General features: G+C 38.8%; 1 protein-coding gene across 1 annotated transcript in view; it reads right to left on the bottom strand.

Annotated features, from left to right (window-relative positions):
• The window catches only part of MICAL3 (microtubule associated monooxygenase, calponin and LIM domain containing 3), a 190,083-nt gene that overhangs the window by 83,493 nt on the left and 89,125 nt on the right, over positions 1-17,465 (bottom strand). Inside the window, exons 15-21 of the mRNA XM_063308572.1 lie at positions 16,480-16,542; positions 13,969-14,142; positions 12,831-12,914; positions 8,018-8,116; positions 5,039-5,095; positions 3,959-4,072; positions 2,370-2,477 (exon numbers count right to left, since the gene is read on the bottom strand). Of these exons, the coding sequence (XP_063164642.1) occupies positions 2,370-2,477; positions 3,959-4,072; positions 5,039-5,095; positions 8,018-8,116; positions 12,831-12,914; positions 13,969-14,142; positions 16,480-16,542 (699 nt within the window). The remainder of the gene's footprint in view (positions 1-2,369; positions 2,478-3,958; positions 4,073-5,038; positions 5,096-8,017; positions 8,117-12,830; positions 12,915-13,968; positions 14,143-16,479; positions 16,543-17,465) is intronic.

Here is a 17,465-nt window from a genome sequence, read left to right as displayed (position 1 = left end):
CATCTTAAAATGGCTAAGGTTGAGAAATACTGATCTAGACCTACATAACAAGAAGATTAACAGGCCTGCCATCTATTTCACCCCTCCCAACCCCCAAAGTGATACCCATTAGTCATTAAGAGCCAGTCTGGTGCAGTGGTTAAGGTGCTGGACTAGAAACTGGGGGATTGTGAGTTCTAGTTCTCCCCTAGGTATGAAAGCCAGTGGGTGACTTTGGGCCAGTCCCTCTGTCTCAGCCACCCATCTCACAGGGTTGTTGTGGAGGGAAAAGGAGGTAGAAACATTAGGTAATCTGCCTAGAGTTGTACAATGAAAGGAGGGATATAAATCTAATAATAAATACACTAGGTGGACTGAAGTTTCTACAAATATTTCTCAGTTCCTTTGGATTAATAAAGTCTTTTTTTAAGAACTGTCGAAGCTCATGAAATTCAGTGTTGGCAGTGATCAGTGTGAAGAAATTGTTTAATCTTTCCCAAGTCTATTGCCAATCCTCTAGTGACATAATTCTAGCATTATGATAAGGAGAAAAAATCCCCATAATATGAAAGATTATGTAAACCTAGTATATAAAATTTATATAAACTAAAATCCACAATTTAGTCTCACCTTGCATGAAAGGTTCTACAATATCCATTTTGAGTTGGGATGTCAAAACTATACAGAGTAGGAGACTCCACAGATTTACATAAAAGTATTAACACACTGGCTGACTAATAATCTGTAATTCTGAATTTGCCTTTTATTGCCGCTTTCCTTAGGAAGACAATCCCTCCCACTTTTTTTTTTTTTGCTGGAGAATCACAGTGAGTTTGAACACAATCAAGGTATGCTGTACATAAAGTTGGAATTCTGGCCCGCTTTAACATAAATTTCCTACAAACTTTGAAATTTATTTATTATGTTATTGCTTATTCATCTAATCTGGAGAAATCCTTTCTGAGTTCTTCACAATTTGCTTTGCTTTCACCATGCCCAATATTTCAGGAACATCTACAAGTTTGGCCAATCTACAGATTATCATCACATCATGCAGTTAACATACATGAAGTAATTGTCTTGAAGATAGTGTTGCTACTTCCTGCTTCTTTATAAGTGAAGCAAGCAAGTCTTCTTAAATTCCTTGTTATCCTGAAATCTTGCAAATCAAGGCCCTTTGAAAACCCTGTTTATTTCCATACATTATGATCTTCTGTCTTATTCATGTACTGACAGTATAATTGGCCAATTACATTGGCTAACTGCCAGAAACAGTCTCTCTCTGGTTGTCAGCAAGTCTTCTCTCAAGTAGATTGTGACTTGTAAATGCTTCTTCCTTTTCATTTCGAAGGGACAGGGAAATTGTGTGGCCTGTGGTCACCCAAAATTCTTCAGTCATTGGCTTAAGTTCTGTCTCAGTCAAAGGAAATGGCAATAGAAGCCTTTTAGGAGGGAACTTGATTTCCTATCCAAAATCCAGTGCTGGTTGGAAGAACCTCCTTCCTTGCTTAGAACAGGAGATTTATATTCCCAGTCTTCCAACCAGAAAATGTTTCTAGATACCTGTAAATTTAACCATCACTTTAGGTATAACAAAACTAAGCCTCTTCCTGCTATCTAAATAAAAGCAAACACACACACATGCGCGCGCACACACACACACACAAAACCAAGCCTAGATGTGGAGTACACAGCTTCAAAGGCCTAGCCTAATAAATGTATATATGTTTGTTTGCAGAAATAGGCTACATTTTCTGACAATAAATAAAACGTTTCCTAGTTTAGGAACTTTCATGAGCTTTCAGGTTTCAACAAGGTGAATGACAAGCATTTTGTTACTTCACGGCTCACTGGTCTCCACTTTTAACTTAAAAAATACAGTACAATTTGTTGTAAGTTGCAGTGCCACATCCGTCATCATTACTACTACTACTACAGAAATGAAAACAAAACAAGGATGTGATTCTGAGACAACGGTGGAGCAAGACGAGAAGGAAGTGTGCTGGCTGACCAAACCATGGTTTGGTAATTGGGCTCCAGAGATCCTCAAGTGGTCCAAGATATTGTAAAAAGCAGCATTAGGAGGAGGTGTCTTGAAAACCTCCATGGTGCGTGTGTTCTGTGTGTGTTGTGAATGATTTTGGAGGCATTCACTAAAATATAGCCAGTGATGTTAAGACAGGCAAGATGTGCATCAGTCTCAATTTCTATAAGCCTTAGAATAACCTGGATATAAAGCAGTCTAAGCTTTCTCATTTGCAAGCACAAAGAATAAGCCCAGCTTCATCAAGGCAAAGACCACGAATGTGCCTGAGGTCTATTCAATGGCAGGAGATGGAGCCGGCTCATGTATGCAGCCATGTGTAGCTAGAAGCCCCACACCATGCTACCTGTCTGAGGGAATCAGACGAGGGAGAAGCAGGGCGACTGGAAGAGCGGAGGCTACGGGAGAGCTCCCACTGCTCGACAACCGATCGACGAGCTCGCTCAGTCTCTGGCTACAAAATAAAGGTGAGAAAGTCAGGCGATGGCATGTTTAAAAGCCAGGTGAAAATCTTCCTTGCAAATGAAATCCATCTGAAGTTCAACGTTTCAGATGTTTTCGGGGGGAAGTAACAGAGCCCAAGTGCTGGTGTCACCTTGAGGACTTCCAAATTCTGAAAATGAAGATCTATCCAAATTGATGAGGATTGGGGGCTTTGGAAATTCTTAAGCTACACCAGTGTTTCTCAACCGTGGCAACTTTAAGATGTGTGGACTTCAACTCCCAGAATTCCCCCAACCAGTGTGGCTGGCTGGGGGAATTCTGGGAGTTGAAGTCCACACATCTTAAAGTTGCCACGGTTGAGAAACACTGAACTACACAGTAGTCAGCAATGTGCCCTGAATAAAATCTGGCAAATCTTCCTGAAAAGTTTAGATAATAGTATATCCTTCGGTAGAAATAAAACAGAAATATTCTGGATATGAAGCACAAATACTAATCGAAAGATTTGGGTTTTTTAAAATATTTTTTAAAAAATTATTGCAAGAGGTTAAAAAGCTGCTGACTGGAATACACTGAAAGAGAAGACTGGTTTTTTTTATTTTTATGCCATCAGGATTAATTTGTAGTTTGACCCAATGAGCCAAAACTGATAGCTGAATGGACAGAATTTGACACTGCAGCAGCTTACAGGAGGCGAGAAAGTGTATTCTGAACTTCCTGGATCTGGCATCCTCTGTATTGTGTTTAGACAGCAAATGCCAGACTTCCCAGACATTGTGGCCTTTGGAAGTCTAGGATCTGCAGTCTCAACACATTTAGAGGGTGTGTTGAGAATTGTTTCAGAATACATTCTAATTTTCAAGGGATAATATATGACTGAATTCCTGGCACTGAGAATCAAATTAATGAAGCAGAGCATATGCAGGAATTTGGTACTTTCTTTCTGAGAACCATTTTTAAATTTGAATTTAAACCCTGTTATGGGTTAGGCTACTTCCTGATTTCTTGTGTCTATTTTTTAAGAAGCTAATTTTACAGAAGCGTGGTACCCCGAATAAATGCTTGCAGACTTTATTCTGCTCCAGATTGGCCAAGCAACGCTCTGTTAAAACTGGGTGAATCTGTTTCAGTCTCTGAAAAAATGGAATCCTAATTCTGTGGAGTACAAAATGGGCTCTTGATCAAAAATCCTTTTTAACATAGTCGCTTCCTTCCCACATAAGCCGCATTCCATTCATTAGCACCAGAAGCATCCGTTGAAATACTGATTCTGCAAGTGGGAACATTTGTTATAAAAAGGGGGATCATGGGCAGGTTTTTCTTGCAAGCTCAGAACAGCAGAACGAGTTCTCTTATAATGTGAGTGTGCAGCGACCAGCCATTAATACGTGGCATCGGATGCCTGCCACATTAGAGCTGAAGCAACGTTTCATTTCTCTTTCTATGGAACAGCAAGCAAACAAGTCACCAGACAAGCAGGAAATCAATCACCTGGTGCCTGGTTGCTGGCCTCTGCTCCAGGAGGGCAGCCAGCTGGCTTGCCCTCTGTTCAATGGTGAGGGTATGCTCTGCCATATGGTCATCTGAAAAGAACTGATGAGGCCTCTGCAGAACAACCAAGGAAGAAAATGACCACTGGAAATAATATGCACAGGAAAAAATAGAGCTGGAAGCACAGAAGCCAAGCTGACAAGTGTCAGTGCCAGATAGCTCAAAGATATGTTTAAGGGAGCTCTAATACTCTCCTGGAATGGAAGTTATTTCCCTCCTTAAGTGGGACAAAAACTTGCCATAAGCCATTTAGAGCAGCCCAACCTTATCATGTCTGCTGCTGAAGGCCTACTAGTTTCAATGGGTAGAAAGCACGTGCTGAATTCTGAACAGCAGCATGAAATAAAACATGCTTTCATGTCTATCCAAGCACCATGATCATTCTAAGTGATAAAGAATGAGAGATTAAGGCTGTGCAGTGCAAATTCCTGGGGAAAGGTAGGGCTCCTTTGAAGTATTGAAGAGAGAAGTATTGTGCTCCTGTGTGCTCCGAAGGGATCTTTTGGGGACTGAATCCAAAGTGCTGCATAGTGCTGTGAAAGTTAGCGATCAAGGACAGAGAGGCCACTGCAGTCTAGGGGGTATGTGAAAGAAAAAGGATGTGCTCTATTTCTTTTCTTCCTCCAACTTTGCTCCCCGTATTTCAGCAGACATACAGTAAGCCTGAAAGCACAGAAGGGGAATCATACCAAATGCACCATTTATGCCAGTTCCTTCTGCTCCACCACAGCATTTCCCATCCCAGACAGAATAGGGGTTCCAAATCTGCAGTGGGCTACATGCCAAACTGGAAAAGCATACTGCATACTCTTACAGGTGGGCGAGAGCCTTTACAAGCAAATACTTTTGTAAACGCCATCCACCCAGAGAATTATTAATTTTGGAAAGATGTTCAGCAGTGCTGTGCTGAGGTTATTAGCATCACCAGCACACAGGTAATCGTACAACCATCCTCCCCCACCCCAGCCAGCTGAGCCAGGACTGCTCCAACTCATGCTTGCTTTGCTCATGCCGTTTTACCCATCGATGGCTGGGACTCTGTTCTCCAGGTGCATCTGCCTGAAGGTCTCTGATGGTCTGCAGGCAAAAGAGTTACCTTAACAACCCCCCCAGACACACAAAAGACAGCACAGTTTAATTAGGATCACCCTAGAAGAGAAAAATATCAGAAGTCCAGGAAATATTTTGATTTTGGCGAAGATCATGCCGGGATACAGAGAATCTACTTATCCAATTTTCTGTGGCGTAGTTAAAAATAACACTCTAGACAAACTGTATTAGTAAATGGTGATGTAACACTGCATATTCACACAGTAATAAAAGAGGTGCAGGAAGAAGAGACAGTTGCCAAAAGATGATCAAGTTAGTGCATTACAATCTGCCTTGTTTTAGAAATAATTAAGGGAGTTACGCATAAATAATCTGGCTAATTAAAACCAGATAAATCTTTTATGCTGCAGTTTTTTAAAATACACTTGTTTTGAAAAGACTGATTTCTCCTTAACAAGACAAGTAATAAGGCTTCTGGACCAGCTATGTTCTTATTTCCATCTACAGGGACCATAAGCTATCCATAAGAAATCTAGACATCTATGTTATGGTTCACCTATCTGTAGTCTTGTCATCACAGACAAAATCTATCTATGTGGTTGTTAAGAGTCAACAACGACTTGATGGCACATAATCAATTGTTTTGTCAAAATGCAATTCCAAGGAACACCAGAAACTACCAACTCTTCACAGAGAGAAATGAATATAGCCATGATCTTTCTATCAAAAGAAGTCTATGTTTATATATGTTGCTTAAATGGGATTGTTTTCTGCAGTGTCAATATAAAAAGATATTATCTTTTCACCTAGCAAATCTAGAGTTGCCATGTTCAAATCATAAACCTTTTATTTTTTAAAAGGTTTACAACAGGGGTGCACGATCTGTGGCCAAAGACCACATTCAGTCTCCTGAAGCATATGTATCCCCAAAGGGATGGTCAGCAGTGTCTGCAGGATCTTGCCCTTTTGTCAGGATGAAAGCAGCAATGTGGCATCACATCCCAAGCTCCACCCCTTGGAGGTGTGCATACATATAGGTAGCCTTGCTTAGCAACTGCCTTGTTTAACAACCATTTGAAGTTACGACAGTGATGAAAAAGTAACTTTATGACCAATCCTCACATTTACGACTTTCGCAGGTCTGCAAAGCAAAGGAAAGCTGAAGGAAGATTAGTTGCCGGTCCCAATTGTGGTCACTAAACAAGGACTACCTGTATTGTTGTAGATAACAAAGGGATAGAGTTTGCATCAGGGCACTGCAAAATTGCTTTCCTCAGCCTGACCCCCTTACTTCCTCTGAGGATGCCTCTGGGTACGGTTCAAAGACTTTCAAAAGTTGCCACTGATTTACTATCTTCAAAATGACAGGGGAGTATAAATGGAAGGACATTCTATTCAGTACAAAATGGATTATATTTTAACTAAACACATTTAAGTTTGCCCTGAAACCTGCTTTTGAATTCTCAGCTTGCCACTTGAATGCTAGGTGTAGCCCTAACACCACATATTTACAAGATGGAATGATAAATTAACTATGGGAGTTTTTTCCTCAGGTGAATCAAGCACAAATTATAATTTGTGTCTCTGTTTTTCTAACCATGAGGACAATGACCAATTTTATCTTACCAAGGAAGATACCAAAATTGGTCTGTTCCTTAAGCTACAGCTGATTTAGACTCTTAATTTGTTTTGTTGTCGCATAACTATTTACAATTAGAGGAACAAATTACTTTCCAAGGGACATAGCCTGGGGGGGAAAAAGCGAAAACAACAACAACAACAAAGTGAAGGAGCCCCCAAACTAGATAATGTGCAAGATCTAGACGTTTCAAAGGATTGTACTGCTGATTAGTGCTTTATAAGTAGGAGAAGATAAAATAAAGCACTAGAGGAAGTAAGAAAAAAAATGGCAGTGGGCTAGCATCAGCAGAATTGGGAATTCTTTCCATAAATGTCAAACGTAACTGAGCTTTCCCAGTCTCACAAGTAAAGAAGATAATGTGGTCTATGCTCCGGTGAAGAGCAGGATTTCTTCAAGAACCTTCATTAACAAAAGGCTTCTCAAGAAACAAGTAATACTGTAGGTCACTTCACAACACAAAAACCTGATCTACATGTTTTTGCATGTCACTTTCTCTATTTAAAAAATAAAATAAAATGAGCAAGATTTTAGTAGAACCTCTAACCTTGAAAGAATATGCATTTCACCAGTGGCGATGATTGCAGAGAGAAAAAGCAAATTATCTTGAACATCACAGATATCCAACTGTACCAAGACTCAGATCAGAACAAGTAGATTTTGATGTTACCAAAAGAACTATGCATTTTTAAAGTTCTTTTGTGCTTTAATGTGCACAAATCTCTTTTTCTCTCCTTCATACTGATAATGTATAGATACACATACACGGAATTTAACGTAATTTTTAAAGAAGAGAACCATGCCTGTAAATTTTCTATCAGGAAGAAAACACTTCAGTGAGAACAATGCCTGTAATGTTTGAAGGCAAATAAACAAAGTACACTTGTTTTAATCATAGTACAAAACCAAGCAACAGGCAATCACAAAGACCTTAAATTAAAATAGAATCAATGTATTTTGAGCTTAAATTGCTAGTATGTACTGCCACTTCTCTTACAGCAAGTAATAAAATAGCTGGGCAATCCCAACATCAGTGTTATTTAAACTCAGGATTTTATTGGGTTCAACAACTTATCATGTATATTAAACATAATGGACTACAAGCAAACTCCGTTAAATCAGAAGATACTACACTGAAATCCTGGGTGTACCATTAATATTTCTCTTGGGAGGAAGGGGAGAATCCAGTTAAGAGATCTACTGAATCTTAAGGAGGAACCCAACCCAAGAAGGGCATATAGTCCAGTCACTTGAGGAAGCAAGAAGGAAGAGAAAAAGAAAGAAGGACAGAGCATGCAGAATGAAATCACCTGCTGACTGGGGTACGATGGAGAGGAAGTGCAAATGGAGGAAGAAGAGAGCATGATCACTTTTTTGGGGCAGGTCCGACAACGCTCCTTTTTCCTCATCTTTGTTTTAAACAATGGGGGGGGGGAAAGAATAATAGAACAAGAAATATAATCATCGGCTTTATTTTAACACCCCGCATAGAAAACTCAACATCATAATTTCTTCTCCAGAGAAAACCAGCCTAGGTGCAAAGACATTTTCATTCATAGAATTGTGTAGTCAAGGAATAATACATCTGAGCACTTCCCCCTGCATTTTGCCTGAGCTATAGCTAAAAAATGCATCCTCTGGAGCAGTGCTCCCTAAACTGGTGTCCTCCAAAATTTGGATTGCAGCCTTTAGCCAATGTGACGTTGCCGGGAATAATGAAAGTTGCAGGTGAATATGTGGGGAAGGAATCAAAATGAGAAAGGCTGATTTGAAGGAAATGGACCCTGTTTTTCTTTCTTAGCTTAGGAGTTAGAACTGCTGTGGAGCAGAACTCTTGAAGGACAGGGTTTTCACATCATTTGAAAACTTTGCAGAGAACCAATGTTCATTACAGGTTGCTTCACTTGTCTGAAAAGCTCAAACCACAAATATGGAATTCTGTGTGGAGTTTCAAAGGGACCAAAATATAGTCAAACAAAACAAACTGCCTATCCCTATACTATGAGGTGTCAAGCAATTTTCATGAAACCACTCAAGCTGCTATTGATGTATAGAAATATACTGCTTCCAATTTTTATACTATTTTCCCAATCCAATAATGTCAGCTACAAAACATACCAGAATATACAGGGCATAAAGTATGAGTGTATCGTTAACCATACTTTATTGTTTGCCTAATGACGAAGGCTGATCACTAATACTATTTTCTATTATTATTTAGATGTACAGTATATTCCTTCTTTCTTCCAAGAACATAAGGAACATGCATAGAAATCCCTTCTCCAACTGTTTCTCACTATATTAATTCTACAAATCATCTGGGAGAACAGACAGTAAGTGGCCAATGGTCACCTAGTGAGCTCATATGACTGACCTTAGACTTACACCTGGATTTCCCTGCTTCTAGTTCCTATATCCTGATCACTATACTACACTGTAATATGGCCTGACCTTGGTACATCTATACATGCCAATCTTTCAAACTTCCTGATACTACAATGAATATGTATTTAGATTTGGAGGGATAGTGTTCCATAGGAATGTAAGAGATACTTTGCTGGACCACACTAATGGCTGCCCATCTCTTCCACCTTTTGAAGACATACAAACAAGATGTCAGTGTATCAGTCCACTCACATTATTGTTCCCCAGCAGTTGGTATTCCAAGGCATTCAACTTCTGACCCCTTAAGCACAATATATAGTCTTCATGATCAATAACTATTAATAATCTTATTCTTCATGAATATTACTATAATTGGTGCAACCAAATTCATAGCTACAGTTTATTATTTTCAGTTTTGTATTTTCCTACTTTTGGCCCTGGGCTTTCTTCAAGTTTCCAGTTTGGACTTTTTTACTGTGCAATGTAAAATAATTATCTTTATTAAAGATGAACTCTGAGCCAAAGATCAGTTAATTTTGGATAACTGGAAGGATTAACAAATAATCATTTTGCATATTGTCCTTACAGAAGGAGATGAACAAGAAGCCTCTGAACACCTGAAAGAATCCATCAAGCATGTGGAGGAATGACTTTCATCCATACTGAAATTAAGGGGAGAATCTAATGGAGCTCTTAATGAAATCCAGAAATCTAATCCCCCAGGTCCCAATAAATTTACCTAAAGTATGGACCTTTGCATCAAACTTCTAAAAATTTAAGATACACTATTTTCCACCCCCAAATGGCACTCAGTTCTGGGTTCACAAAAACACAACAATGACGGATGTTCTTCAAGTCAACAAATTAAAGATAAAAGGAAATTCTGCATGACAGAATTCACCACTGATGTTCTTCTATAATGATTGGCTCTTACCATTTCAGTTTAAAAAGATCTAATGTTGTTACCAACGTAATTCATCTCCATGAAGTAACACGTTTGACTAACTTGACAACATGTTGATCTACCACCAGATTTCCAATCCGCGATTTCCAGTTTCAAAATGTCCCCCTCCTTTCACTCATACACACACGCACACACTTGCACACAGACTTGTGCTATTAGTATGCAAATGAAGAATAAAGCTGTTAGAATACAAGATGAACTTGTCTTCAACCACAGAGCAGTCATGTTTATTCCTTCAGGACTATTGCTAAAAATTTCCCATGTTATAGTAGAACAGTAAATCTAATCTTTTTAATAATGTCCATTTTCATAAAAATAAAAGAGACTATACCTCCTACTGTATATTTTCATGCTAATAAAAATGTGAGGATGACTAGAATTGGTAGGAAGGTCTTGAATCTATTTAATTAAATTTTTTCAAGGAAAAGCATCAAGTTAGTTGAATAAGAGAAATAAAATTCTTTTGGCCACATCTTTCTGTGGAGTACAATCAAAACACAAAGGACAAATGTCTTAGAAAGCCTTTGACTTGACCACAGTTATGTGTGGAATGAGTCACTCCTTGCCCCCTGAGTTGAAAGAGTTAACCCAAACAGCAAAGTTATTTCACTGAAATTTGCTGCCGTTTCGCCTTGAGAAGTTGTTATACTTCTACAGTACATGCTTCCAGCTGCTGGGCAAAGAGAGGATTGACTTGTTCAATGAGATTCATGAAAAGTTCACACCATAATATATAAGAGTATTAAATGGTACTTTGGAAAACCTTGTACCTTTCATCTTCAAAACCTTATATGTTTTGTCTTCAAGGAGGAACTATGCTATTTATTAGAATTAAGCTCATCAAGAAGAATCCCTAATTTTTTTGTCCATTACTGCAATATTCTCCCTGTGTTGGTAGTAATAAAAATGGAAATTACCATGCAGGATTACCTCTTTGGGAAAAAGAGTTTTGATGGTGCATGGAGAAGAAAAAGAAGAAAAAAAAGTGCTATTCATGAACAACTATCATCTGGTGCAGTCAGAAGAAAAATGGTAAGAAACAAAGTGATAAGATCTTGAAACCATTCAGTATTAGAAAGACACATCTCCATTAACTATTGATACTGGATAGCTTGTGAGGTGTTCATTTGTTTTGCCTATTCTTATAGGCCACCAAAAGTTCTTCAAAGGCTGAAATCTCTTGTGATGATTCATCCTGTTCCAGTGACTCATTCTTGATGTGCTTTTCATTGATCAAGATAGTATCATTCTTTAGCAGCATTGTTTTTACACAGGACAATTGTGAAGATTAAGACCTGAAAGCAATTTCATTCTGGTAGACAAAATCATACCAGTGGCATATTTCTAGGCTAAGAAATTAAATGATCTGCTAAAAAGAAAAGTGACAAATTATAAGTCTGAGAGTTGTATGGGTCAGCCCTGGGATGCAGTCCTGCGTATAAATTCCTCAGAAGTAAGCAGCTAAGCTGTATAAAACAGCAAGAATTCTACTGTACAAATTTGATATTTTAAATCATATACCAAAAAGAGAGTCATATTGCAAAACTATGTTTTTGTTTTAAATATTCTTTTCCTGCAGATTAATTCCATGTTTCTTGGCTCTGCACTTAGCACATGATCTGAGCTGGAATGAACTGCTACGTTCAGAAATATCCATCTGGCTTGGTTACATTCTGTCTGCTGTTTTCCACTTCATTTTGCTTTCAAAATGTTATGCACGACTTTGGCCAGAAACAGGTAAAAAGTATGTATCTTCTGACTGAATGGCTGAAACCCAAATTAAAACATCTTGGTAAATAATTATGGGAGGATTTCATAATCTGGTATCCTGCTGATAGTAACAGGTTGAAGGGGGCTACTTCTAGAGTTGATAAAGATTATAGATGATAGCTGCTATAAACAGGTAAGCCAACAAGAAGCATTCAAGAACAAAAATTTACTGACACCAAATTGAGTCATCTTCATCTTCATCTTCATTTTTATTTGTGTTTTAAGCAGATACAAACTGGAAAAAATAGTATTAGAAGCAATAGCACTGTTACACTTTTCCTCTTAAACAATCTACATACTCCTGCATACGTGAATGATCAGAAACAGTATTAGAGAACACTAGAATGAAATCTCTTTAAAAAAAATCTTAAAAGCTGAAAAAAAGACCAGCATCTACTGGATATATAGCAAAAATCCATAATGCCAAATGAAACAAACATTTCTTATTATTCATAATAGAGATATTCTGTGTATCTCTGGCCACCTGCCAGTTCCTCTACACTACATTAGCACAAGAGGAAATTGGTGTATTTCACAGTATGTGAGGTATTTGTGTCCGAATCAAGGCTAATTCCCATATTATGTTTTCCAGGGCTGAGGATCTGATCTCCCTTGAGAGTGTTCCTCACAAAAACTAGAATGCGATAATATGAAGTGCTTCCAAGACTGAATTCTAAATATCTCCAAATCAGGATTACATAAACTGACGGGAAAGCAATGTTTTCATATAAAATGAAATTTACATTTATGAGATGCTTTCACAGTAGTGATCTCATGACTGCTCAAGGTTTTGTTAATAAGATGCATTGGAAAGGACCACCTATGCTATCAGTTTCACTGATGACTAGAACTAGGAGCCATATATGGGCCATAACTCCTGAACAGACTCAGAGATCTTGATCAAAAAGCAGTGCCTGCACACAGGAATAGAAGTAGTGTGGAATGGAAAAGCAGTAGCCGATGGGGTTGGCAGTGTGACAGTCATTCATTGGGGTTTGTTTTACCTGTTTCCACTGAGGTATTGGGGCATGGCGGCCCTGCTCTCGCTGTCGATAGGTGGGATGGCTGAGAGCACGGTCTTGATAAGGCTGGGCAGAATGTTGCATGCAGGTCATAACACGCCCAGGATGGTGGGCATTCCCCACAAAAGGCAGAAACAGAACTCACAAAGAAACCCACAAAGGGACAGGGTAGATATTGAACAGGGTGATCGGAAGACAGACATCAAGAAGGGGAAAAAAATGGAGTAAAGGAAAAATTAGTTGGCAAACAAAAAAGAGAAAATTATATAAAAATGGAAGGAAAAAAAGGGAATGAAGACAGAAACTTAGCCATGAAAGAAGGCCATCTGTCTCCTATTATTTGGACAGGTTATTTGAATAAGTTTAGATTGGAAGTGAACTATCAGAGAAAAAATAATCCTAAAAAATCACAGTATAGGTGTTTTAATCCATGGGCGTCCTCATGCCAAGAGTATCTCTACCAGGGTATCACTGGGAATTCTGGCATTCCACTTACAGCACATTGCAAATTGGATAATGTTCCCTGAAAAAAAAATCTCTCCTGCTGTGCTCAGTCAAGTTAAATAAACTCTATAGGATTCCTGGGTGAAGCCAGTTATTTGAGCCACTGTCTCAAGTAGAAAAGCTGGCTATGCATGAATGATTCATCGCAACAGCTACTGAAAATTGCCCTCTGTATGTTGAACAGATGGCAATTCATCAAAGATTATTTTACAAAGGACTTCCCTGAAGGCTACATTTAACTCCAGGATGAGCACAAAGTGGGGGCTGACAGTGCTCTCAAGCAGTAGCTTTCATGACCTGGGAACCTGATGAGGTCTCCAGCCCCAAACTGTTTCTAGACACTGAGCAAAGAAATGGCAACACACCAGCATGTCTCTGTATTCCAGTACTGCTCTTTGACAGATTGGCATAACACTCCACCAGGATTAAAAAGAGAAAGTGCTTCTTTATTCTTAGAACACAAGAGTAGCCTTTATAACTTATTTGGCTGCAGAGGGAGATGCACTCCCTCCAATCCAATCCAATCCAATCCAAATTCCCTGAGGCAAGAAGATCCACCCTTTATCAAACCATTAACTGAAGCCCCAAATGCATCCGACATGAAGTCCCTTCTCACCTGTCTCCGGATGCCGGTGGACTGTACAGGGGCATTCTCCTCAAATTTGGCTAGCAGCTGGGTTGCCATGGACTTCACTTTATTCTGGTTCCCGATAGCAGCATCAATTCTTCTCTCTGTCAGAGCACTTACAAGAGTGGGCCTGTCTTCACGGCAGCTTCTGGAAGTGTCCTCCTACAAATCAGGGTGAAGTATGGATTAACAGATTCCTTTTGGGTGCACCTGAAAATCCCTCAACCCGGTTCCAATTTTGGGTATCATTATGAGTTAGTTGTGAGACACACGCTCTTTCTTGCCAGTTTGCTTTGCTCAGCTTGTCTATTTTCCTCCAGGTTGGTAATTTTACCAACAAATTAAAAAAGAGTAGGCAGGGATCATTGCTCGTTATCAGAGGATAGGCTTTGGATGTAAAAAATTTCAGATCTGATGCACATAGTCCACTAGAAGGATCAGGTAATGGACAGTGAGAAAGCCTGAGGACCAACAACTCCCTCTGACAAGATTGAATCTGTGGCACATGTGTTGCTGGACTGCCCCTTATATTACATTTGGCTCATTAAACCACTTATTATTATCAAGCTTTCCCACTTCTTATGATCAGTGGTTATGAAGCGCAAGATTACTGCACTGAAACATCTAAGAAGGTTTCAAACTTCCTAGCTGTAGCTATAGCCATGGTCATTAGAATGGGTCTGCTCTACAACCAACAGCCCAGCTTCTTTTCTCTTCATCTCTCTCTTCCATAACTGTTGCCTGACTTGTTCCAGGTCCTCCCACTAATTTGTGTATAGAACCTTGCTATCATTCTTAATACTTTACTCATTGCCAAGTTCTACCTACTCATTAGGTAGACTTTTGTTTGTGTGTGCACATTTTAATTACTTTTATTTATTGTAGTAAACCCTTCTGTTTTTTCCCTCTCTCTTATGGTCTATGGCCATTTACAAAAATAAATTAAAAATAACAGCTCCCTGTGTTCAACTAAGGAAAACAAAGAAAAACAAAGCATATTGGTTCAGAATTACAAATGTTAATGTATATTCTTCCATCAGGCTATACCACATATTTTAAAATTGCCCTCCAAAGATTCTGAGACCGAGGTAAAGTTGGGAATACGTCCCATGTAATATTATACGAGATGGTTTCATAAGCACCAGAAGGGGAGGGAAGCAGTCTCTTCCTGAGCTTTAACAGATGGAGAATCACGTAAGTGACTAATCCTTTGTACAAGCTAAGTCCCTGAAGGTAGACAGAGAGCATGTCAAGGAAAAGGCAAAGACAGAATGCTTCATCCTAATATCCAACTGTTTATAGGCAGGGTTGGGTTCATTTTTATTTTATTTTATTGATTGTATTAAGGAACATTCAGTCAGGTCCATGACCCATCACATCAAGTCTGGAAGTTAAAGCCCAGAAACTTTGGGTGATCAAGCATTGTTTAAACTATATGGCAGCCATTCAATGTCTTTTTAAGGATTAGAAACCCAAGTAACTTCGAGCAAGGAGTTTAGTAACAAGGGCATCAGGTTTTTTGCTACTACAAATCCCCAAAATTGTGCTGAGGAATGCAAGATTTTTCCAAGCTTCTGTCAAACATCAACTTCTTAAAATTATGTTCTCGCTCCTTCATTTACAACTGTATGTACATTGCTTACTCAAATGACTCTAGGTGGCTTACAAGAGTATATTAAAGATATTCCATAAAATCCAAATATTAAACAAGTTTTTAAAAATCCTTAAAATCTGGTGCTATGGCTTCCAAACTCAAAAGATTTTCATCTGCTTCCTAAAGTGGTAGAGGCCAGCTTAAACCTAGAGAAGAAAGTGTCCTGCAATGAGTTGCCCACCAATAAGAATGACATTTTTGGGGTTCCTACACCTCTGATCTCTCTAGGGGCAGGTACCCATAGCATCCTCTCCCAGCCAGGACAGGGTGGGCAAATTCTACCTAGATAAGATAGTCCCAAAGGGAATATGGGGCCAATCCCCCTGAACAGGATTCTAAAAATTGTAAGACATAAATATTATGCAGATTAAGGTGTGCCAATAAAGAAGATTAATTCTGCAAAGTCCAGCAACAAGGTAGGAAAATATGTACTAATTAAACTAAAAAGAGCACCATCGCTGAAATTTACAGGTTGGTCCTAATCTTGACTGCTGGCATTTATCTGGTGATTAAACTGGCATGAAGATAGTATTTAAATGCCAGAGATGTGTGCAAAACAAAAAATGTGGTTTGTTTTCAACCCAAAACAGTTACACTGTCTCTCAAAATGTGTGCTAATGGATCTAGACTGGCTGTGGTTTGGCAGAACCAAAACCTGGAATATTCTGGCTGTTGCTTTCAATTTATTACTTCTGAAATAGAAATTACTAATTTAAAAATACTTTGCTAAATATTCTTATAATTCAATGTAATGCATGGATATATGATCCTTAATTCCTCTAATACAAATTAGCTAAGATCCTAAGATGAACAAGAATTTAAAAAATGAAAACAGTGTTACTTACATCTTCTGATTGGCTTGTTTTCCTCCTCTTTCCTGAACCATCCAAATCTTTCTCCTTTTTATCCTATGCAAAGCAGAGAAAACTCTGAATCCCCATTGTCCCCAGATCAGACTTCACATTTTGATAATGCTACTATTCCTTTTTCCTGTCTTAAAACAACCTGTTGACTTTTCCTGGAGTGAGTGGTGTTTCTGCAACTTTTTAGTTCAGCCTATTCAATGACCCACTACAACGGTTGGAAAAACTGAGCCTATGTGCCCCCATTTGAGCTAATCATCCATACAACAAGCTTTTAGGGCTGATGCCATGCACATCTTGGGAATTACATTGTCCCTGAAAAACATCCATGCCTATGGCATCATATGATTTAACTGAATTTTGATACTGCCTTTTGATACGATTACATTTGTATTCATAGATCCAGGATGTTGGCTGTAGTTCAGCAGAACACAGGTGCGTCAGTCCAAATACGGACCACACTTCTATTTCAGTTCAAACAAGGGCCACCAGGAACTTACTGTTTTGTGTACGAACATTTAGCACACATTTGCAAGGCTACTTTTTCTTGCTTTTCAGAGATTACTAATTAACTATATGAAGCATATCTTTTACAATTATTCTACCTACTCTACAGGAGCAAAGTAACCAAGCAAATAATGACAATCTTTCTAGAGTGAAACAGATAACGTGAATGTTTACAGATGTGCAGACTCTAAAAGAAAGTCAACGAATGACCATCATACTCATCATTCTAGGAGATTGGCACTGTCAGCACCAGCCACTCAGAGCTTCCCTTCCAAGCTACTGAGTGACCCTCAAAAATCACGCATCCAGCTTCAAAAGCTTCATATCAAAACACAGCCCTAGGAATTAAGTACAGTAAAACCTTGAATCTCTAGAATTCTATTCAGTGGACTTTTGATGCACTGGACAACATTTTAGTTTGGACTTTACCCTCAAACCTTGGGCAAAATCTGTTATTTCTG

The sequence above is a fragment of the Candoia aspera genome, chromosome 7, assembly GCF_035149785.1.
Source record: "Candoia aspera isolate rCanAsp1 chromosome 7, rCanAsp1.hap2, whole genome shotgun sequence".
Taxonomy (NCBI): domain Eukaryota; kingdom Metazoa; phylum Chordata; class Lepidosauria; order Squamata; family Boidae; genus Candoia; species Candoia aspera.
Note: the sequence above shows the minus strand (reverse complement) of the source record. Positions and strands in the feature narration are given on the sequence as shown.